The sequence below is a fragment of the Lissotriton helveticus genome, chromosome 9 (assembly GCF_964261635.1).
Source record: "Lissotriton helveticus chromosome 9, aLisHel1.1, whole genome shotgun sequence".
Classification (NCBI taxonomy): domain Eukaryota; kingdom Metazoa; phylum Chordata; class Amphibia; order Caudata; family Salamandridae; genus Lissotriton; species Lissotriton helveticus.
The window spans coordinates 930,475,548-930,500,719 of NC_136070.1; the positions used below are offsets into that span (position 1 = coordinate 930,475,548).

At 44.9% G+C, this 25,172-nt stretch overlaps 1 protein-coding gene across 6 annotated transcripts in view; it reads left to right on the top strand.

Moving 5' to 3' along the window:
* LOC144782023 (cytochrome P450 2G1-like) overlaps positions 1-25,172 on the top strand; it is a 701,349-nt gene that overhangs the window by 620,868 nt on the left and 55,309 nt on the right. For all 6 annotated transcript variants that reach the window (XM_078661140.1, XM_078661139.1, XM_078661142.1 and 3 more), the window contains one exon: positions 8,159-8,346. In XM_078661140.1, the coding sequence (XP_078517266.1) occupies positions 8,159-8,346 (188 nt within the window). The remainder of the gene's footprint in view (positions 1-8,158; positions 8,347-25,172) is intronic.

Consider the following 25,172-nt stretch of genomic DNA (forward strand, 5'->3'; position numbering starts at 1 on the left):
TAATTTACTATTCCAACACCTTCCCAACTGTTGCGCAGCCTGGAGTTGGAATAGTAAATTATACTATTCCTAAGTCCAGCGTGCCCCCTACTGCAAGTCGAAATAATTACTTGCGATGTAAAGGTATCACGTTCTAACAACACAGTCGTTGTAACGACCGCGTTGTAGTAGAACACAATGTTATAGCATTCTATATTCATCTTAAGCCCTCATTTTTCCAGTGGAGGTTGAGCCCAGGCAACCTGGCAGTGGGCACCCCAATCAGACTGCCAAGTGGAAACAAAAGTAATTTCCTGAACTTAACCAGACCTTACCAAAGCCACTGAGAAGTCCGATTAAGATCGGCACCACCTGGCAGGGGGAGCGGACATACACCAGCCCGTCATCCGCATAAAGGGAAATAACATGCATGGAACCCCCACTCGAATTCCCCATGGCTCTAATCCTTTATGCAGGGGAAGTGCCAAAGGATCAATGGCTAGAGCAAACAGGAGCGGCGAGAGGGGATAACCCTGCCTGGTGCCCCTCCCAACCTTCAGAGAGGTTGCCTCCAGATTGTTATAGGTATTTAAATTGTATTATCAAATTCATCTCAATTTTCTTTCCCTTCTCATTTTCAAGAAAAGTTATATATGTGAACAACGTTCTTACAAATAGCAACACTTCTCATGGCCGCTTCAGCTGTTTCCTGTTTGGATGAGAGTGCGTTGCGGTCGGTGCTGTGGAGTCACGGAGCTGCTGCTGTCCCTCCGGAGAGCAAGTGAGTTGGCGCTGCGGTGTTACGGGGGTGTTGTTAATCCCTCCGGGGGCCTGCGACCACGACTGTGATTCACGCCCGCTTTTCTGCCCGCATCCTTGGAGAGGCGTGGAGAGGTTCTGCAGTCGACTGCAGAAGTCCCGCAGTTTGGCGCTGCCACATTATAGATGAGCGTGTGGGTAGGAGGGACGCCACCGACACACAGGCTCCCCCGCTACCCCTGCTGCTACTGATACCTTCCGGGGCTTCAATTCAGCTGCCTCACCTGCCCGCCCGCCTAGCCCACACAAAGGGGGGCACTTCACTGGCAAGGAGTTACTCGCAAGGAGTTACTGGAGGCTGGAGGCAAGGAGCTGTGAGGAGCTGCACCATTGACTCAGAGCTCCTTTGATACAGGGCACTCTACTCCACAGTGCAGGGGGCTTTACCGGTGCAAAGAGGCATTAAGGGGAGCACAGCAGGCGAGTGTGTCCTCTCATATTTCAATTATATCAATTAACTATCAACTACTATTGCACCCGCCAGGGACAGAGCTAGAGCAGAACTGATTGGGAACATAAATGGGAGAGAAGCTGTTGGGAGTTGTTGGGAGCTGTGCTGAGCGGTGCTGTAAGTGATGCTCAGTGATACTTCTGGGTCGCTGGGAGAAAAAAGCCCCTGGAATTTGCACCGGCATCAGACCCAGCTGCTTTGTGTCTTTCTCCTGCGGCATTATCTCTGCTTATCTCTGATTATCTGCTGGTCAACAGCTACAGTTGCAACACCAGGTGTTTGTGCTGCAGGGGGGCATTTTATGAGCACAAAATTATTGAATAATCAATTGAGCGGAGGTGGTGGTGAGAGGCAAAAGTTTCTACCCTGTGCGTGAGATGACTTCTAGAAAATTACGCTCTGGACGTGTACTTGCCTCTTCTCCTAGTTGTACAAGTAAATTGAGGGGATCATATAGCGGAACCAGAAATCTACAGCACCTTTGCTATAAATCTCACCCAACCATCACGGGTTTCTTTCGGAAAGTTCCCCGGACTGCTCCCGTGGAGGTAACATTGGGGCAAGAAAGTTTGTTTTCCAAGTTCGCCGTAGTAACGCCGCCCCTCCCGTCTTCAAGTGAAGCTCGGGAAAACCCTTCTGGTCCTGCGGGGAGCTTGATAATGTCCTGTGAAGGGCCGAGGGCCCAGACAATATCAGGCGCGGAAGATGGCTCAAGTCGTTTTTCACCTGACACCTCTTCACGTGCAAATCTGGGTCCTGGTTTATGTCTTAACCATTCAATCCACGGTCGCAACAGTCTCAACAGAGCCAACACATCTCTTTGAACCTATCAAAAATGGAGCACTCTGTTGTCGGTACATCCGTTGCATCGGGTGCTGCCTTGCACGCAAAGATGAGTTCAGATCATCTTCTTAGCCAGCAGAGTCAGCAAATCATCTCTGTGAACAGGGAAAAACCAAACAGTAAGACTGCGGCTTTATTTGTTGCCCCATGGAGGAGAGGAACACCGGCAAGGGATCCAGTGATGAGGGTGCGCTAGAGGATCCCGGGAGGATGCCTGGAGGGATGTCCCTGCAATGGTGGATAAGGCTTCAGTTTGTGGAAAATTTGATCCACGGGAAGACTTTACACTCCCAGACATTGACATTGAAGCTCAAACAAGGGGCTGGGGAGCCCCTCACGCTCACGCTGTGAAGGATGGTTATCCAATGAGCAGTCTGAGGGAAAAGAATACTCCTATTGTAAGCTCCTCCCCTAGGCGTCTCTCTTTGCCTCTTTTATATTGTAGTACAAGTCTCTTGAACAGTAATTCTCTGGAGTCTGTCTATGATGCTCATGATGTATTCCTGCCTTGTTCACAACCAAAGGTGGGTAATGAGAGGGATGGTGATATTTTGTTTGTATCGAAAGACTATTAAGTTCCATTCTGTCTTTACTGGAGAAATCTGTCTTAAGCTCAGATCAAATGCTGGAAATGATCTACGTAATGTTGTTTGAAGTGCAAAAAGTAAAAACATTGGACACCATTATTCCCCCCTCTAATATACCTGCGCGACCTGAAGAACAAACAAATGTTAGGCCCCCCCCCTTACTCGCTCCTCGGGGAGAGCAGAGAGATGTGTCTGTGCAAGCAGGAACACCTCCCTCCTCATTGTCCCTGACTGAACCTTTCTGAAAATCTTGAAAATGAGGAGCTCTGTTTAAGCTCACTCTTTGAGGAGGCTGCAGTGGGTCCCCCTTTGGGAAACATCACACTAAAACCTTATCCTTTGTTCATTAAGGGAAAAAAGGGGGCCAGTGGAGCCATTGAGGAAGCGGAGAAAATGAAGGGTTATGTTGGGCAAAAAGGTGGGGAGAGACAGAGGGGGAGGCCCCAACTCCATCTGCCTTACAGGCCCAAACCCCCCAATTCTTCAGTGAAAATAGGATCAAAAACAGGGAAGAGGGGGAGCCTGCAACAAACCGCAAAGGGGAAAATAGGAAAAATAAACAAAAAAAGGACAAGACGATTCCCTAAACGAAAAGTGTCAAAATTGCATTTTTCACAGACCCCAGATAGCCAGAGCATTGTTCAGACTATAATAGAGGAGGGTGATCCTAAACTGCTAATTGGGGAAAGTGTACCCAGGAACCCCGTTACAGTACATCTGTCTCCTATTGGGAGAGTGGGGGCTACTGGAACAGCAGCAGCTCCATCAAGTCTTCCCCTGCAGTCTCTGCTAGTACCTCATCCTCTTCAGCTCAGTGAGGGGGGCGATCCTTTGGGAAGGGGAACAGTACTGGGAGGTAGGGTTCCTATATATCAAACATGGTCCAGAGCTCTGGGGGCTAGACAAGATGGTAACCTAGAGGTGGGGCCTCAAACGCAGATCAAGTCCAACGTGGAGGTACAGGGGGTTTATAATGGTGATAGGGTGCCTCTATGGATTCCACAAAGAGATGCTGTAAAGAAAGACAATGTGGTGCAGAATGCTTCCTCGCCCATAGTGGTTCTTACTTGGTTATGTGAGACTGAATCCGATCCGATAAATAGAGGATTCATTCTCAAACTTTTTTCCGAAATAGAGGCACTGTGTTAGAAAGCAGGCATATTTTAAATGTGAATATTATTCAGCATGAGAATGTTTCCTTCTCCAGAGTTACCTTCTGCTCCTTGTTAGTGGCCAATTTGGTCAGACAGAACTGTGAGCACTTTTTAAAACGAGGGCTAGATATAATATCTGTATAAAATTCTGAGGAATATTCTACCATGTGTGGTACAATTGTGCGCTTAAAAGCTCTGAGGGCCGGTAATTCTGTGGTGTTAGACTCTATGGGCCCTGGCTTTGAGTACCCTTTGGGTAACGCCAAAAATATCATGGTCTCGCTGAATAAAAAGGGCCGCTTAATAAATCTGGTGCCTGATTCTGTAGTTGCGAGTCAGGACCCTAACACAGAAGATGATTTAGCCCAGTGGAGTTGGGTAGCAAAAGCCTTGAATATCAACTGTCCAGATGTAGAAGGAAGCGCCCCTCTGAGGTAGCCGGGGGGGGGGGGGGGGTTACTTCTGTCCTGGAATATGGCTGGCTTGGGTCACAACGAGGAAAAATTAAACTTCTTAAAATCTTTAAATCCTCTGATTATATGCCTACAAGAAACCTGGTTGTGCAAAGATATTGATTGTGATGGTTTTTTCACTTTCTCTTGTTATGCCAAGCACTCCGAAAGGGGACATGCTAGTGGGGGGGGGGGGGTCTCCATTCTGCTTAAGAATTCGATTAATTGGAATCAGAAAGATTTTTACCATCCATCAAATCTCTGTATTTTCCTGAAGCAGGCATGTTTGGGAGAGTCAGGCAGGCCCACCTTCTTCCTAGTAATTATTGAGATAGCTACCATGGAAGAATGCCACTTAGTGGTATTAGTGGGAGATCTAAATGCAAAAATTTCCAATTCTGCGCAGGAAATTTATGCTAACCCAGATAAAGAGGAAATCTGGGATATTCCTGACTCCTCTTTACCGGACAAAATAAAAACTGATAAATGGGGATTCCTCCTGCCTGATAGCATTAGAAGTGCAGACTTGGTTATTCTAACCGGGAGGATGCCAGTCGATAAAACAGCACAATTTACTTTTAAATCCCATCGCACACAAAGCCTATTGGACTATGTAGTTGTTTCCTATCAAATGTTTGGGGCCTGTGAAAATCTAGAGGTTTCCCCGTCAGTATGGAGTGATCACAGTGTAATAAGCTTGACTTTGGCCTTTAATCTACCTGCACTGAATCAAGGGCACTTGTGCCAGGGCTCGGTGGTTTTTAATAAAGCTAATGGTCGTTCATTTTGGACGCAAAACAATACCACAGAGGTAGGTGCGATTGTGAAGAAAACTTTTTCAGAACAGCAGGGCCATGTTTTTGCTAATATTACACAATTCTTTGAGGCCCAAATGAGAGAGATAAAAAATGTGAGCTCAGATTCCACTGGTCCCCGTAGGGTAAATCAGGGCACCCCTTTTCTGAAGGCACTAAATCAAGAAATTAACCATTTAGTTCGAAAACAACATCAGCAATTTTCCACGGGTATGCAACAGGAAATTAATCGCCTTAAGCGAGTTACAAGTCGTTATAAACTCAGAGTAAAGAGAAACGAGATGGATGCTAAATGGATTGGGTTGAGGGAAGCCATGAGAGCCAAAGATTCAAAAAAGTATTGGCCCTTGATTGCAGAATACTGTGATTCTAGACAGAGGGCACTCCCCATTCCGATCCCAGAAAGTGACTGGGTGGACCATATTTTACTATTATATCAACTTAACAGCTCAGTGCTTTTTCAGATGCCTGTAATAGAGGACTCTGTCTTCATTGAATATGGTCCCCCGCCAAGGGATGAAGTGATAGGCTATATAAATAATGCCAGAACCTCCGGCACACAAGGACCGGATGGTATCCCAATTATGCTATTTAAAAAAGAACCAGCTGCATGGGGAGCCTTTCTGGCGCCATTGTTTAACTCCTATTTTCGAACGATTAGTATTCCCTCCTCTCGGAAGGGGAGTATTATAGTTCCGTTGTTCAAAAAGGGCCCAAAAAGGTCACCTACTAGCTTCATACAGATTGCGCTGCTGGATGCTTCTGGCAAAGTATTTGCAAAAAGTATACTTCAGCATTTGCAGCAATGGGCCCATGATCAGAAAATCTTACCACCAGAACAGGCAGGTTTCGGAAAGAACCATGGAACGCTGGATAACATCGCGGCTGTCCAGACCATCGTAGAGAAATATATGTCTTCTCACAAAGCATGTTGGTCTATGCAGCATTCATTGATTTCCCCACGGTATTTGATAAAGTGGATCGCCAGACGCTGTGGAGAAAGCTTTCCCATCTTGGTATGCCATACCACCTCCTGGGCCTTATAATAGAATTACAAGTGATGTCAAGTGATGATGGGAGGCTCGCAGGGGTTATCTTGTAGGATTAAGACATTTAACAGTCTTAAGCAGGGTTGCCTGTGGGCCCCTCTTTTGTTTTCCTTATATATATATATGTGTGACCTCCCTGGCAAATTAAACTCAGTGAGGGGGTATGCCCCTAGAATTAGTACAATGTCCATTGGTTCTCTACTATATGCAGATGAAATTTTCGATTTAACTCCTATTGGCTTGCAGCGTTGTCTAGATGCCCTTACCAAATATGCGGAGGACCATTTTCTGAAAATCAGCATTGCTAAAAGGAAAATGTTAGTCTTTCGCAAGAAAGGTCTCAGAATAAAGAAAGGGTATAAGTGGTTGTTGGGGCAGGAAGACCTTGAATTGGTCAATTCGTATCTCTATCTGGGGAAGGTTTTTTTAAAAAACGGGCGAGACTCAGAGCATAGCAAACGCCACCCAGGCTGGAGCTTTAAACAGAATTTATAAAACCTGAGGGAGACGCCATTTTAATCATGTTCAGTCAGTATTTAAGGTTAAAATCCCTCCTACATTAACATATGCTGCAGAAGTACAGGACAGGTATTACTGGCTTGCCTTTGATAAGGCTGAAGGCCAATTTTTCCGCCAAATTTGTAATTTAAGTTCTTTGGTTGCCCCACATGTTCTGAGCTTGGAATTCAATCCAGTCTCTTCTTATACTTCACCCTTGGCAGCAGTCCTGAGGTGGGGGAACTCCCTCTTTGGGGGGGGGGGGGGTGGTGAGGGCACCCTCCGGGCCGCTTGAAGATGGAAATCTTTGTTAAACTAAAAGATAAATCAGCTTTCTTCAGATCATTTGCCTACGCAAATGACTCATTTGGGCTTAGTTTAAATTGTGATACACCCATGCCAAAGCCTGTTCTACGCTTGGAATTCCATCTAGTCTCTTCCTATACTTTATCCTTGGCAGCGGTCCTGAGGTGGGGGAACTCCCTCTTTGGGGGGGGGGGGGGGTGGTGAGGGCACCCTCAGGGCCCCCTTGAAGATGGAAATCTTTGTGAACTAAAAGATAAATCAGCTTTCTTCAGAACATTTGCCTATGCAAACGACTCATTTGGGCTTAGTTTAAATTGTGAGTCACCCATGCCAAAGCCTGTATTGAAGTAATTCCTAAAAAAGTCCGTAAGCACGATTAGTACGGTAAGAGACAGAGCCTTAAGTCAACCTAAAGCCCGCAATGAGGTGATCTGTGTGAGTGCGATGGGGAGTAGACCCCAGCCCTATCTATCATGGAATGTTCCACATAGAATTCGAAGGTTGATACTACTCTTAAGAACCAACCTGTTGCCCTTGAGAGAATTGACGGGCATTTGGGAAAAAACTCCTAGAGAGGAGAGAATCTGTGAATTGTGCTTTTCTCAAATTCAGGATCTTAATCACATGCTATTTGTGTGTCCGGAACTTCTAAGGGCAAGGCGCATGTTTTAAAGACCCTCATTTATCAAATGTAATATTCATTCTAATCAGGGGGCACGATCTTTTGTCTTTTCCCCACCAAATGAAATGGTTTGCCATAGAATATTTCAATTTTTTAAAACATTTCTGGACGTTTATTAGGAAATTCTTAAAGAGTTTAGTTGGTATGAGTAATGTTTGTTGGTTGGCCAATGTAGAATTTTGTATCCTTTACAAAGTATGTTTTTCTTTCTTTTCTCTGTTTTTATTTATTGGTGTATTTTAAAAAAAAAGTATTTAAAGCATGTTTTTTACTGTACTGGTGTACTTTTGTGGACCTCCGTTCCGTAACAAGTAAAAACTAAATTGAATTGATGTGAAAAATACAAATTAAAAAAAGCTCAGACTATTCAAATAATAAAGACCTTAAAGGAAATTATATTTAGAGTTCCAGACACATGTTTGTTCCTGGTCAGATTCTCTCTTTGAGTAGAAAGTTTAGGTCAAAACTGCTTGAAGCCATTGTCTGGAAAATTAAAATTCTTGTCTTGCTTTTGGTCTTCCAGCCAAGGTTCAGCAGGAGATTGATGATGTGGTTGGACCCGGGCGCCTTCCCAGCATTGATGATCGATTGAAGATGACATACACAAATGCTGTGATTTTGGAGATACAACGCTTTGTTGACATAGTGCCTATGGCTCTTCTACACTCCATCACTCGGGACACAGAGTTTTATGGCTACAGTATTCCAAAGGTATGCAATTCATTCATGCAATAATATTGTTGGTGTCAGGAGGTTCTGCAGGAGGTCAAATGATCGGTTACTGATGCAGTGCAATTTAGATAGTGTCGTATTATGTTATTGTAAATGTAAATTGTATTTATGTGGGCATTACTACTGACAAGGCATTGAATTGCTTTGTAGCGAGTAGCACACTAGTCCGTAACCCAAGCATAGAGGTAAAAAAGTAGTAGGTTGGTAATATGTGTTTCCTTTTCCTAGTAGAATTAGTTGTGTTATCTTTGTACTGTTAAGCTCTCAAGCATTTACTCTTCTATTTTGAATAGGAATGCATTATTTGAAGGTTATTAATACATGGAACATGTAAAATGTTATTGGGAGTGGTTGTGATGTGTGCCTGTTAGCGGGATGAATCGGATAGAAAAGAAGGAAGAGTTTGAAAAGCATGTTTGGGAGCCCATAGGGGACAGAAAGGTGTGGGTGAGTGAGAGAGTGGAGGGAAAGGAAATGTGTTTCTTTTTTTTTATTTTATTTAATGTATTTTTGTTGTGTTTCTATTATTTTATACTTATTTATTTTTGTATGTATATATGATTTTATACGTTTTTAATAAAAAGTAAATATATTGATTGTATATAGACATACACACATCTAAATATATACATATATTTAAAGACCCATAAGCTTTATAGATAGGCTCTCATTGCGATGTCGGGCCAGACACTGTTTCGGTTAGGGAACCACATACCGAATTACTGCATACTGAATTAGGATGCGACCGCACATGGTGCTGTTGCAAACTTCCAGTTTACAATAGGAGCTTGTGCGCAGTCCGAAACTGCATGCAGCACAAGTTCCAATTGTAAAATTGACGTTTTTGCACAGCCCTGCACCAGGTGCAGGCACCTCATGGTGCCTGCCACATGATGCAGGGATGTGAAGGGGGGCAGGGCCTCAACTGGAGGGCCAAGGGAGAAAGGGGGCCCTGCTAGAAGCCCCCAAAGTTGCTCTCCGACACCCTTTCCATGTCTGAAAGGCAGACATGGAAAGGCTGTCGGAAACCGACATCATAATCCAGACGGCGAAAATGCCATCCTAAAGGGATTATGAATGCCTTCCAATTGGCCAACAGGCTCCTTGAGCCCATCGGAACCCAGTCGGTTTCCCTGGCCTGTTTACACTCCGACCATCGACATTATAATTCAGCCGTCGGATTGTATATCTACCATGTCGGTCGGCAAGCCTCCGACAAGTGGGCCGAGGCTGACTAACCAACATCGTAATTAGGCCCATAGTCATATTTCTGTCTAAGTATCAACCTATATACATATATATTTGTATTATATACATGGAGTAATATTTTAAAATATATGGAAAACGAGTAAGAAAAAACAGCCACATTTGACAATGCTTTTGTCTCTAATTTTGTGTCACGAAGGCTGATTTAAAAAAGCAATATACAATTATGTCCGATAGACCCTTCTGGTCCCTTTTTTGTAAGTTCTCCAAAAAGATGTGATACCCAGAGCCAACAACTGAGTTGCACCTTACAATGAGTTATCATTGTATACCAACTTTACAGCAATTCCTATGGTAAAATATAAGGAATGAAAAATGGGTATGAAGGAAAACCATCTATTTCTGAACGCTCAACTGACCAAAGGCCTCCTGACCATACAAAAGTCAGCAGCAAAGCTCACCCTCAACCCCCCACCCTGCACTTGCATCACCCTGCACCTCAATGAACTCCAGTTGCCCCAATCCACAAACAAGCATTCTTCAAATTCCTCATGGACATATACACAGCCTTACACAATATTTGCCCCACGTCCCTCAACAACTGCATAAACTTCCATAAACCTATCAGACACCTCTGCTCGGCCGTACTCCTCATCACATATACCCCCTACATACACATGAGTTACCAGCCCCCCCATTAGAGCGGAGGAGGGTCCCCACCCCAGCTGCAGTGCAAAGTGTAAAATAAAATGGCAGCAAAACAGATTACCATTTTATTTTTCACTGCTCCCAGCCTGAGCTGTGTTTGAAGGCAGGGCCATTGCCCAAACAGCATTGGGAATTGGAGAGGGGAACTTGCTCAGGCTCCAGAAGCATTTGTGCGGACTACAATCAATATGAGGAAGCATGGTAAAGGTAAGTACATTTTCCATTCTATTTTTGCCAGTTGGCCCACTGACAGCCTTGATTCCAGAGCCCAGTCACGGTCCATTATAAAATCTGTTAGCAATCCATGTTGAGAGCTTTGGAATTTGAGCCTAAAGACCTAGGGCCGGATGTAGGTCGGTCGGTAACGGCCGAAAATCGGTATTTTCGGCCGTTACCGACCGAGATTCACAAAATGGTATGTAGGTCCACATATTTTACAGATTTGGAAAATTTACCGATCGGTAAATTTACCGAATCTGTAAAATACCGAATCGGTATTTTTACCGATTCGGTAACAATGAGATGTAGGTGGGACTCTTCTGAGTCCCACAAGCCTTACAGAATCGGTATTTTACCATGAAATCCAACTTCATGGTAAAAAACCGATTCCGGTGTGCATGCACATGTGTGCATGCACACCTGTGCCATATGACAGGCAGACCTGCCCTTAGGGCAGGTATGCCTGCCACATGGCCCCCGAATCTTTTTTGGGGGTGCAGGAGGGTGTCAAAGTGACACCCCCTGCACCCTTGTCAAAATCGGTATTTACCGATTCTGTAAATACCGACCGGTAATGCCCCATTCATTCCTATGGGCTTCAAAGCCCATAGGAATGAATGGGACATTACCGGTCGGTATTTACAGAATCGGTAAATACCGATTTTTACCGATTCGGTAGCAGGAACATCTGGATGTTCCTACATCTCAACCCCTTAGATTTACCGATTTTTAATTACCGAATCGGTATGATTCGGTAATTTAAAATCGGTAAATCTATTTTACCTACATCGGGGCCCTAGTGATTTATTACAGAGCCTGCTACTGTGTTTGGCGCTCGGCTCGATGACCCTCTAATGTTGAGGGTCACCGCTCACCAATGCAATCTACCTTGCACATCTGAAGCACCTCCTCAGTAAAGAGCTAAAGACCTGGCATTTCACCTAGTTCTTCCTCAGCCCATGCAATACCAGCTTCAGTGCCAGGATATCCTCCTGGATGAGTCATGTACTAGACATATACACATAGCGTACCAATGTACACAATAAACTGAGTTTAAGAACAGTTGTTATTTGCACACCTCCGAATTTGTGGTTACCCATTGTAGGAAACCGGCTCTTTATGTAGTATTTAAAAACGAGATGTACTGTGCAGAGTCCAAGTATTCCAGTACGAGTGGACGAGGGCTTACGCTAGCAATCCCAAGGTGTTCTTGTACGGCGCAATGTGGTCGAGCTGTGTTAGGTTTATCAGAGAGGAGTGTTAGACATAAACAAATACACATACACACAATAGTCAATAAATAAAGCACACAACTCAATAAGGAGAGCCACACCAATTTATAAAAATAACACGTATCTTTATATATATTGCGGCACACGAATCAATACGATCACGTAAGTCCTTTTTGCAAGTGAAATACATTTGCATTTAAACAGTTGATAAGTAGTGCATTTTTCAGAGGCTGTGATGTTATCCTATGGAACAAAAAACAAAAATGGCATACAAGATTTTTGCAGCAACTTATGAGACCAATCTCCGGGACTTGAGGTGAGAATGAGACAAGGTCCAAGGCAGCACCAGCAGGTCACCTCCAGTGGCATGAGGGCAGCCAGGTGCAGTGGTGCAAAACATCATTGGGTACCCAATGCACGTCTACAGGGATCGATCCTCATGAGCAGATGCTGCAGTGTCGGACTGGGAGACAGTTTGGGATGAACCAGCAGAGGGGCTCAGACCTCATGATGCTCGGGGACGGGGGATATCTTTGGTCGTCTTCTCCATGGGCCAGGAGCAACGGGTACAGAGGTGTATTTAGGCATCAGGTTTTCATCACCGGGAGCGGTCGTGGTAGATGGGGCATGTGAACAGATGTGGCAGGCGACGTCCACAGTGGGGTAACCGCAGGTGGGCTTTGGGTCTGGAGAGTCGGGGGAACACATTGGCAGTGTTTGGCCACTTCAGCTTGGGCTAGTCAGCTCGGGTGCAGTGGTGCTTTCGGGTGTCAGGTTTTCTCAGTCTTGGAGCCTCACAGCTTAGTCTTCGACACCTGCAAGATGCAGGGGGACAGTTCCACTTCTTCATGGGAGTTCCTATGTCTTCGTAGATGCATTGGCAGTTCCTCCCAAGCTTTGAATGATCAACAGCTTGCAGGGCGAGATGACTCTTGCGCTATTGTCGAGAATAGGCGAACAGGCCGGCAGGGCTGATGTCAAGTCATTTGCTTCTTCTGCTGTCCTTGCTTTCATGGCTCTTTGGTCTGTATTCTTTTGGGTGGCAGGATCTGATTCTCTGGTGCCGGAGTCTCACCTAAATACTGAATTTAGTGGTATCAGTGGAGTGCTCGGTAGTAGCCAATGGGCTACCTAACTTGAGGTTAGTATGTCCCCTTTATGACCACTTTTTGGGGAGGCGGTTTTAACCCTATCCCAGAATTCCTGATTTTTCTATCACCAAGATGGCTGACTTTGAACAATTGCCCCTTTCCCTCCTGTCCAGGTACCAAGTGGCTCTGGACAAAGGGGGTTGGCTTCTTCTCTGTATGCCCTTTGAATCTCCCCTGCCTTGGAATGCTAATCTGCCGGTCATCTGGTGGGAGGAGGTAAAAACACCCCCTGCTTTAGCAGACTTGGTTTCTGTCCCCCCTGACAGCAAAGACCCTCACCCTTGAAGCTCATCTTTGGAGGCAGGTTGGTGAAAACCAGTCAGTCAGTTCACCAGTAGCTGGTAGGTTTTCAGGGGCACCTCTAAGGTGCCCTCTGTGTGCATGTATTACTAAATCAGACACTGGCATCAGTGTGGGTTTATTAATACAAAATGGTACCAAACATCCCAATTTTCAGTGAAGCTAAAATGTAGCTTGGGAGCTCGTTTTCACCAGTGTGCAGCCCATGCTTTAAATGGCCTCCTTGATCAGTTTTACTGCCAGTAATGGAACTTACCAGCAACTGGACATATTCACTCATGCAGATATGCCCTCACATTAAGTACAGTGCGCCCTGCCTTAGGGCGGTAAAGCCTGCTGTAGGGGTGACTTACTTATACTTCATGCATTGTTGCCAGGCTTGGCTCACAAGCTGTGTGCCATGTCATATTTTCACTTTTGTCTGCAGTGGCAGTTTACATGATCTTGGTGAGGGGTCTCTTAGGGTGGCAAAATTTGTGCGCAGCTCTTGGGGACCCTCTTTAGTACCTCAGGCTCTAGGTTCCAATGGTGCCATTTACTAGAGATTTTCAGAGTGTAATAAAGGTATTGCCAACTGGATTAGCAATTGCACACTTTTGGAAAAGAGATCTGGCGCTGGGGGCCTGGTTAGCAGGAACCCAGTGCGCTTCCAGTTGATAACACATCAACTACCAGGCAAAAAGTAGGGGTGACCATGTCGAAAAGGGCACTTTCCTACACCCATACTATCATGTTCTTCAGAGGGCATTCTTCAAAACATCTTCTTTCTGGCATACTGGTTTACATTTGGAATCCACAAATATAAAGAAATTCAATTGGTAGTAACACATGTTCTGCTAGTCTGTGTTCCCACACATCTCCAGATTAAATTGTGTACCCAACATGCAGGGGCATAGCTTAGTCACTAAGTCTGGGGTGTTGTGAGCTTTGGATTTTCCATCAATCAGGCTGCCATAAAATGTTAAACGACATTACACAACAAGCTGGATGCATGAGAGGTGTTTAAGTGGCAGTGGAAAGAGAGAGGAGTGCGATTGGTAGGAGTACTAAGAGAGAAAGCACAATATTTTGTAAAATAACCAACAGTTTTTAGGACTTTCAAAACAGAGAGGGAGAGAGTGTGTGCGTTTTTGTCAGTGTGCATGTAAATATTGCTGGTGAAATCCAACAGACATCTCACCATGCCCTACTGCAAGCACATGTACCCAACAATTTATCGGAAAATGCATTTGTTAGGGTGGTGTAATACCCCAAATATCACGCCCTGAAGCTACACCCCTGCCAACATTCGTGGCTGGGTTTACGGACTGTGACAGAAAATGACCAAAAACACGATCTGGAGTCATCAAATTTCACACAGCAAAATAAACACATTTTTTGAAATGCAGGTAGGTGTGGAGTTTGGGCCCTAGCTTAGCTGCCACTTAGACAAACTAACCATACATAGACATTTCAGAAAACTAGACACTTAAAGAAGTCCGAAGTGGTGTGATGTGTATGGTTCTTACAGGTTGTTTTTTCCTAGAAGACCTAGCAAACCTTAAACTTAGGCTAAAACACACATTTTCCTCACATTTATGTGAAGCAATGGTCCGTAATCTAAGGGGATCTGCAAATGTCCTCCCACCCAGCGTTCCTATGTGTCTCCCAATATATTACATGGACCTTGTTCCAGTGACAGGAAACTGCCCACAACACAACTTGGACAGCTCATATTTTTCCACTCAAAACTGACCCTCTGATTTTCACTGTGTTTCATTGTGAGTTAGCTGTGTATTTTGGAAACACACCCAACCCAGAAGACTAAAGCTGTCTCTTTTAGAGGGTCACAGCTAGGAGGCAAAATCTATAAGAAGAAAAAATCTCCTTTAGCAACCAGTGTAGATCTTGATCGATGATGTAGATTGTGCTGATGATAATCAGTGAGCACCAAGCTTTCCCTGAAATGAGGATGGCAAAAAGAGTCAAGGAGATCAATAGGTTCTGTGTCGGATGATCCAAAAGGAAGTTGTTTCAAAATACTTAAAGGACAAATAACAATCGAAATAGCTAAAGATACAATGAGTAGCCAAAAAGGAAACATTTACATACATATATACACACACATACACACACACACACACAATGGTCTACCTTCTCAGCATATCGTGTATGACCGCTGAATAAAGAGAACACGCTGCGGCTCCAATTGTACAAAGCGTCTTTATTAAAACAAGTCCATTAACAAACATCCTGACGCGTTTCAAAGGTCCAAGCTCCTTGATCACGGGTCGGTTTACGTTTGCTTCCTGATCATTATACAAGTGATCATGGAGCTTGGTGCTCCGAAATGCATTGGGATGTTGTTGCTGCACTTGTTAGAATAAACAGGCTTTGTGCAACTGGAGCCACAGCTTGTTCTCTTTATTCAGCAGCCATACACATGCTGAGGAGTGGGTCATTGTGTTTGGGTGCAAGAGAGGTTCGCTACCCCACTGTGTGCTCACCGCATAAAAGAGACTTGGAGCTCAGCGATGAAGTAACAAAGTGCTTGGGGATATATATATATATATATATAATATATATATATTTCAAACAAAAACAGGAACCCCTTCGAATTGAAGCCACCCAGGAGATTATTTTGCTCACCAATCTTTATTCAGCACCCTGCCAGCAGGTACTTTCTCAAGGACAAAGGGCTTTCATAAGTTCGTTTCGCCATCGCCAGACGCGTTTCAGGATTAGAGATCCTTTCTTCAGTGGCGCAGGTAAGAGACTTGTAAAAGCGCTGTTCGTTGCACACTTATCAATTTCAAACACCTGCCCCAGTGGGCGCGGCCAACAGGTGGCCTTCTGGGAGTTGAAGTGCGCTCACAGTATTTCCCTCGTGGGTGCGCTTAAGAAGTCTCACAATAAAGTTCAATAACAGATGCCAAGTCTTGATGGGGACCTGCCCCGCTTTGTGGGTGCAAAATAGGAGCAATATCATCTGGCACCACCCTGCTGTGGCGCCCGATTACCTCCGGTCCAGTTGCTGCAGCACCACCATGGTGCCGTCGCGGACCCGCCAGGATGCGGTGAGCTTCATTTTCACGACCGGGTTAAGGCCGTCTTAAATTTCAAACAAAAACAGGAACCCCTTCGAATTGAAGCCACCCAGGAGATTATTTTGCTCACCAATCTTTATTCAGCACCCTGCCAGCAGGTACTTTCTCAAGGACAAAGGGCTTTCATAAGATCGTTTCGCCATCGCCAGACGCGTTTCAGGATTAGAGATCCTTTCTTCAGTGGCGCAGGTAAGAGACTTGTAAAAGCGCTGTTCGTTGCACACTTATCAATTTCAAACACCTGCCCCAGTGGGCGCGGCCAACAGGTGGCCTTCTCGGAGTTGAAGAACGCTCGCAGTATTTCCCTCGTGGGTGCGCTTAAGAAGTCTCGCAATAAAGTTCAATAACAGATGCCAAGTCTTGATGGGGACCTGCCCCGCTTTGTGGGTGCAAAATAGGAGCAATATCATCTGGCACCACCCTGCTGTGGCGCCCGATTACCTCCGGTCCAGTTGCTGCAGCACCACCATGGTGCCGTCGCGGACCCGCCAGGATGCGGTGAGCTTCATTTGCACGACCGGGTTAAGGCTGTCTTAAATTTCAAACAAAAACAGGAACCCCTTCGAATTGAAGCCACCCAGGAGATTATTTTGCTCACCAATCTTTATTCAGCACCCTGCCAGCAGGTACTTTCTCAAGGACAAAGGGCTTTCATAAGTTCGTTTCGCCATCGCCAGACGCGTTTCAGGATTAGAGATCCTTTCTTCAGTGGCGCAGGTAAGAGACTTGTAAAAGCGCTGTTCGTTGCACACTTATCAATTTCAAACACCTTCCCCAGTGGGCGCGGCCAACAGGTGGCCTTCTGGGAGTTGAAGTGCGCTCGCAGTATTTCCCTCGTGGGTGCGCTTAAGAAGTCTCGCAATAAAGTTCAATAACCGATGCCAAGTCTTGATGGGGACCTGCCCCGCTTTGTGGGTGCAAAATAGGAGCAATATCATCTGGCACCACCCTGCTGTGGCGCCCGATTACCTCCGGTCCAGTTGCTGCAGCACCACCATGGTGCCGTCGCGGACCCGCCAGGATGCGGTGAGCTTCATTTTCACGACCGGGTTAAGGCCGTCTTAAATTTCAAACAAAAACAGGAACCCCTTCGAATTGAAGCCACCCAGGAGATTATTTTGCTCACCAATCTTTATTCAGCACCCTGCCAGCAGGTACTTTCTCAAGGACAAAGGGCTTTCATAAGTTCGTTTCGCCATCGCCAGACGCGTTTCAGGATTAGAGATCCTTTCTTCAGTGGCGCAGGTAAGAGACTTGTAAAAGCGCTGTTCGTTGCACACTTATCAATTTCAAACACCTGCTGGCAGGGTGCTGAATAAAGATTGGTGAGCAAAATAATCTCCTGGGTGGCTTCAATTCGAAGGGGTTCCTGTTTTTGTTTGAAATTTAAGACGGCCTTAACCCGGTCGTGAAAATGAAGCTCACCGCATCCTGGCGGGTCCGCGACGGCACCATGGTGGTGCTGCAGCAACTGGACCGGAGGTAATCGGGCGCCACAGCAGGGTGGTGCCAGATGATATTGCTCCTATTTTGCACCCACAAAGCGGGGCAGGTCCCCATCAAGACTTGGCATCTGTTATTGAACTTTATTGCGAGACTTCTTAAGCGCACCCACGAGGGAAATACTGCGAGCGCACTTCAACTCCCAGAAGGCCACCTGTTGGCCGCGCCCACTGGGGCAGGTGTTTGAAATTGATAAGTGTGCAACGAACAGCGCTTTTACAAGTCTCTTACCTGCGCCACTGAAGAAAGGATCTCTAATCCTGAAACGCGTCTGGCGATGGCGAAACGAACTTATGAAAGCCCTTTGTCCTTGAGAAAGTACCTGCTGGCAGGGTGCTGAATAAAGATTGGTGAGCAAAATAATCTCCTGGGTGGCTTCAATTCGAAGGGGTTCCTGTTTTTGTTTGAAATTTAAGACGGCCTTAACCCGGTCGTGAAAATGAAGCTCACCGCATCCTGGCGGGTCCGCGGCGGCACCATGGTGGTGCTGCAGCAACTGGACCGGAGGTAATCGGGCGCCACAGCAGGGTGGTGCCAGATGATATTGCTCCTATTTTGCACCCACAAAGCGGGGCAGGTCCCCATCAAGACTTGGCATCTGTTATTGAACTTTATTGCGAGACTTCTTAAGCGCACCCACGAGGGAAATACTGCGAGCGCACTTCAACTCCCAGAAGGCCACCTGTTGGCCGCGCCCACTGGGGCAGGTGTTTGAAATTGATAAGTGTGCAACGAACAGAGCTTTTACAAGTCTCTTACCTGCGCCACTGAAGAAAGGATCTCTAATCCTGAAACGCGTCTGGCGATGGCGAAACAAATTTATGAAAGCCCTTTGTCCTTGAGAAAGTACCTGCTGGCAGGGTGCTGAATAAAGATTGGTGAGCAAAATAATCTCCTGGGTGGCTTCAATTCGAAGGGGTTCCTGTTTTTGTTTGAAATTTAAGACGGCCTTAACCCGGTCGTGAAAATGAAGCTCACCGCATCCTGGCGGGTCCGCGATGGCACCATGGTGGTGCTGCAGCAACTGGACCGGAGGTAATCGGGCGCCACAGCAGGGTGGTGCCAGATGATATTGCTCCTATTTTGCACCCACAAAGCGGGGCAGGTCCCCATCAAGACTTGGCATCTGTTATTGAACTTTATTGCGAGACTTCTTAAGCGCACCCACGAGGGAAATACTGCGAGCGCACTTCAACTCCCAGAAGGCCACCTGTTGGCCGCGCCCACTGGGGCAGGTGTTTGAAATTGATAAGTGTACAACGAACAGCGCTTTTACAAGTCTCTTACCTGCGCCACTGAAGAAAGGATCTCTAATCCTGAAAGGCGTCTGGCGATGGCGAAACGAACTTATGAAAGCCCTTTGTCCTTGAGAAAGTACCTGCTGGCAGGGTGCTGAATAAAGATTGGTGAGCAAAATAATCTCCTGGGTGGCTTCAATTCGAAGGGGTTCCTGTTTTTGTTTGAAATTTAAGACGGCCTTAACCCGGTCGTGAAAATGAAGCTCACCGCATCCTGGCGGGTCCGCGGCGGCACCATGGTGGTGCTGCAGCAACTGGACCGGAGGTAATCGGGCGCCACAGCAGGGTGGTGCCAGATGATATTGCTCCTATTTTGCACCCACAAAGCGGGGCAGGTCCCCATCAAGACTTGGCATCTGTTATTGAACTTTATTGCGAGACTTCTTAAGCGCACCCACGAGGGAAATACTGCGAGCGCACTTCAACTCCCAGAAGGCCACCTGTTGGCCGCGCCCACTGGGGCAGGTGTTTGAAATTGATAAGTGTGCAACGAACAGCGCTTTTACAAGTCTCTTACCTGCGCCACTGAAGAAAGGATCTCTAATCCTGAAACGCGTCTGGCGATGGCGAAACAAATTTATGAAAGCCCTTTGTCCTTGAGAAAGTACCTGCTGGCAGGGTGCTGAATAAAAATTGGTGAGCAAAATAATCTCCTGTGTGGCTTCAATTCGAAGGGGTTCCTGTTTTTGTTTGAAATTTAAGACGGCCTTAACCCGGTCGTGAAAATGAAGCTCACCGCATCCTGGCGGGTCCGCGATGGCACCATGGTGGTGCTGCAGCAACTGGACCGGAGGTAATCGGGCGCCACAGCAGGGTGGTGCCAGATGATATTGCTCCTATTTTGCACCCACAAAGCGGGGCAGGTCCCCATCAAGACTTGGCATCTGTTATTGAACTTTATTGCGAGACTTCTTAAGCGCACCCACGAGGGAAATACTGCGAGCGCACTTCAACTCCCAGAAGGCCACCTGTTGGCCGCGCCCACTGGGGCAGGTGTTTGAAATTGATAAGTGTACAACGAACAGCGCTTTTACAAGTCTCTTACCTGCGCCACTGAAGAAAGGATCTCTAATCCTGAAAGGCGTCTGGCGATGGCGAAACGAACTTATGAAAGCCCTTTGTCCTTGAGAAAGTACCTGCTGGCAGGGTGCTGAATAAAGATTGGTGAGCAAAATAATCTCCTGGGTGGCTTCAATTCGAAGGGGTTCCTGTTTTTGTTTGAAATTTAAGACGGCCTTAACCCGGTCGTGAAAATGAAGCTCACCGCATCCTGGCAGGTCCGCGACGGCACCATGGTGGTGCTGCAGCAACTGGACCGGAGGTAATCGGGCGCCACAGCAGGGTGGTGCCAGATGATATTGCTCCTATTTTGCACCCACAAAGCAGGGCAGGTCCCCATCAAAACTTGGCATCTGTTATTGAACTTTATTGCGAGACTTCTTAAGCGCACCCACGAGGGAAATACTGCGAGCGCACTTCAACTCCCAGAAGGCCACCTGTTGGCCGCGCCCACTGGGGCAGGTGTTTGAAATTGATAAGTGTGCAAGGAACAGCACTTTTACAAGTCTCTTACCTGCGCCACTGAAGAAAGGATCTCTAATCCTGAAACGCGTCTGGCGATGGCGAAACGAACTTATGAAAGCCCTTTGTCTTCGAGAAAGTACCTGCTGGCAGGGTGCTGAATAAAGATTGGTGAGCAAAATAATCTCCTGGGTGGCTTCAATTCGAAGGGGTTCCTGTTTTTGTTTGAAATATATATATATATATATATATATATATATCCACTGAAAAAACCATAGGTTTCACACCAGTTATAGTTAGCTGTAAGTTTTACTCGCATAAAACCATTGAAATTCCCACATTATAGTTAGTTGGACTCACTATAACTTGCGCGTGCAATGCACTGCTGATGACGTCACATATTACATCACTCATGACATGGTCAGTGACATCACTCATGACATCACTGATGACACCATCCAGTGAATGTGTGTCTTTTTAAAAAATAAATATGTGTTATATATGTATATGTAAAAGTTGATGGAAGAATAAATGTTTAAATAAGTGTTTACATGGATGTTTTTTAAAAAAAAGAATTGATTGGTTAACTGGTTTATTAAGTGTATCTTAGTGAATACATATATTAGAGAGTAATGTTTAAATATTTAAATATATGTGTTAGTGTTTCACTTTGTGTATAAGTGGCTGCATGGGTTGGTGAGTAGCTACATGTGTATGTATATCGGTTATTAGATGTTTTTCTTAGTATCAGTATGAGTGTTTGTATGGTTTGGTGGGGGTATTACTTAGCACATAGATGCATGAATGACTGACTCTCTCTTTGTATGTGTTTTGAAGACAGCATATGTGCAGGACTGTATGGGTGGATGAGTGTGTACATGTGTGTGTTAGTGAGTGAATGACTGTCTCACTAGTGTCTTTATCAGTAACTACATATGTTTTAATCTAGTATATGTGAATATTGATGTATGTAAGTGAGTATATGTGAGAGTGAGGGATTGTAAGAGTTCCTATTTAAATTAGTATGTGTTTCTATAAGTGATTGTTTAAGAGAGTAAGTATGTGTAAGTTTCCTTAGAAGTAAAGTGTTAGTGTGTGTTTAGCTGTATATGCAAATAAATGGATGTTTAATAGTTTATTTGCATGTGTGAGTATGTGTGAGAGTATCTTTTGGATGACTGTCGGTGTGTAACAGGATGTATAGGTGTATCACTACATATGATGAGTGAGTATATGTATGAGTGACTATATAGAACTGTTGATGAATGAGTGGATGTGTATATAGATGGTGGAATTATTGAATTGGTTGTTGTAACTGGTATGGGTATCTCCATTTTTTTGAAAATTTTAGTTTCTATTTTTGAATATGTGTTTCAAGGGTTACATTACTGTGAAAGGACCGTCACTCTGTCACAAGGATGGTGTCATCAGTGATATCATGAGTGATGTCACTGACCATGTCATGAGTGATGTAATATGTGACGTCATCAGCAGTGCATTGCACGCGCAAGTTATAGTGAGTCCAACTAACTATAACGTGGGAATTTCAATGGTTTTATGCGAGTAAAACTTCCAGATAACTATAACTGGTGTGAAACCTATGTTTTTTTTAGTGAATTTAATAGGTTTTTGAAATGCTAATTCCTAACTATAACTGGTGTGAAACCTATGGTTTTTTCAGTGAATTGCATAGGTTTTTTATTAGCAAATCTCTATAGGTATGAAATGTATTATTTTTTATAACGAATTTTATATTGTATAATTATGTAATAGTTTTTTATTTTTTTTTATTTTTTTGCCTCGGAGCGCTCCCGGGGGGCGCGTACCAATGCGCTCACCGGTAAGCGCAGTGCTTCGGCGCGCCCCGGGGCGCGTACCGGTGAGTGTCCCGTTAGCGCTATTCCCGCGAACGAAAACAACATCGTGACGTAGCGCGTAGCCGGGTGATGCGTCATATGACGCACAGTGTAAGCGCACCCGGAAGCACCCGAGCGCATACGATCGCGCAACGAAAGCGCCGCCGGGCGCGCCCCGTAGCGTAAGCGCGTCTGGTCATGTGATCTGAAAATAACACTTTTCATTGGTGCAGAGCAGTTTTGGTTTCCAAATGATGAAAGCCCGGATCATGTGACTTGAAAATAACACTTTTCATTGGTCCAGAACAGTTTTGTTTTCCAAATGATGAAAGCCCCCACCTTTTTTCCTTATTCTGACTTTGTCCTTTGACTGAGGAAGACCTGCTTGGAGATCTGTCTCTAATCTTTTGTGCTTTAAAATGGCTACAGTAGCAGCAGCAGCTGGAGCATCTGCACCACCACCACCACCACCACCACCAAGAGGACCACCACAACATCACATTGGTGGTCAAGAAGAAGAAGAGGAGGAGGAGGACGAGGAGGGGAGAAGGACATTCCTCCCAGAAGACAATACCCCATATAGGCCAAAGGAGCACATTGTATGGGAGTTTTTTTCCATCCCAGAGGGCAAGAAGAAAGTGAATGCGCCAAAGGTGACTTGCCAAATCTGTGGCATGGAACTTTCAAGGGACAACCCTAATAAGAAATATTCATTTGGTAATTACACCATGATTCGGCATATGCAGCGCAAGCATCCCAACAACTATGCTGCTGCAGAGCTGAGGGAACTGGCCAGTAACCCTCCCCAATCTTCACCTAGCACCTCCAAAAGAAAGCAACCCACTCCATCGGGACCAGACACAAGGGAGACAATGCCAATCATACAACCACGGTTTGGTGAATTCAGGGTTACATGTATTTTTTGTGGTAAGACCATCAGCTATGGTGAGCAGAGCGTAAAGCTCATCGTCCTTGCTGGTGACAACCACAATTGCCCCAAAAAACCCTAATTTTTTCCTGATTTTTTTTTGCTCCAGTTGAGCCGTTTATAATTCCCTGTTTTTTGTTTCTCCCCATAAAAAATACAAACAAAATATAAAACTGTTCTGAAAAACCAAAAAAAGTAAAAAATGTTCAAAAAACCAATAAAAAAATATAAAACAACAAAAAGAATAAAAAAACTGTTCTTTTTAGAACTACCTCCAATTTATAAAAAAAATGCTATATTTTTTAAAAACTCTGTCATTCTTTTTTCTCCAGGGTACGCGCACCGGGGCGCGCACCCAAAAAAAAGAAAAAATAATAATTAAGGAGTGAGCATGAGGGAAGGGGACAGAGAGAGTGATGTTAAGAGAAAGAGAGCTAGAGGGAGCAACACAGATGGACTGTGTATTACATAGTAAGACTGAGAGAAGGTATAATAGAGTGTAAGTGAGAAAAAAAAATGATTACGGGTGCGAAAGAAGGGAAGAGAGAGGAAGAAAACTAAAGCAGAGGTACTGGGAGAATGTGAGTGGGTGTTGAAAGTAAAGGGAAGGACAGTAAAGGATGGGGAATGAGGGGTAGTGACGGAACCGGAGTAAAGGAACAACGGTGATGGAGGGTTAGAAAAGAACAGTGACTGTAAGTAAAGAGGGGTTAAAGAGGGTGGATAAAAGTGAATAAAGGTAAGACATGGGGAGTGACAGAGAGAAAAGAGAGAGAGAGTAAAGGAAGGAGTGACTGAAAGGTAGTGAGTGAAGCAGCAAAGAAAGGTTAGTGAGGGAGTGTGGGTGAGTATTAGGAAGTGAGCATGACGAAAGAGTATTGACAGAATGAGGGGACAGAGACAGCGACGATAACAGAGACAGAGTGAGGGAACGGAAATGAGGAACTGTGAGAACAGACGGACTGAGAGAAGGAGTGACAGGAGTAAAGTAAATGATTAAGGGAAAGGGAATGAGTGAGGGAGCAAAGGAAGGGAGCAGACGGTAAGGGAAGTAAAGCAGGGGGACTGAAAGAAGTTGAATGTGGGAGGGGAGTTAGGGAAAGGGGAGTAAACATGGAGGATAAGAATAAGTGAGAGAAGCAGAGTAAAGAAACATGAGTGAGGTAGGGTGAGAAAATAGTAGTGAGGTTAAAGCAAAGGGTGATGACAAACTACATTTTTTTAGTCACACTTACCATATAATTAATGTAACTTTAATTACATTTTTTACTACACTTTGTATCTGTGAAATAGAGAAGAAAAAATAAGTTATAATTAGTAAAATATGTATTTTAAAATAAAAGATACAAATGAAGAGGTTAAAAATCATAACAGTGTATTTAGAATTAAAGTAAGAGTGAAGGACACAGAAAGGGAAATAAAGTAAGGTAGAAGGACAATAAAATGGAAAAAGAAATAGAAGGAGAGCAAATTACTAAGAGTAAGGCATATAGATTCACTGACAGAGAGGAAGAGAAGAAGAGAGAAATTAACTGAAGGTAAGAAAGATACTAAAAGAATATGAGTTAGCAAAACTAAATCAGGAAACAGGAGTAAGTAAAAAGCTAATGACTGAGAGGGAAAGGAGTCTAATTAAGGATGCATTTAGAAGAATGAGGAATTGAAGATAACTGAGAGTAAGTGAAGTAGAGTCATAGAGTGAAGGGATGAAGGGAGAGAGGATAATATAGAAGGATTGAGGGAAAAGGAGTGAGGAAGTTAGTAGACAGAGAGACTAACAGAAGGATTGAGTGAAGT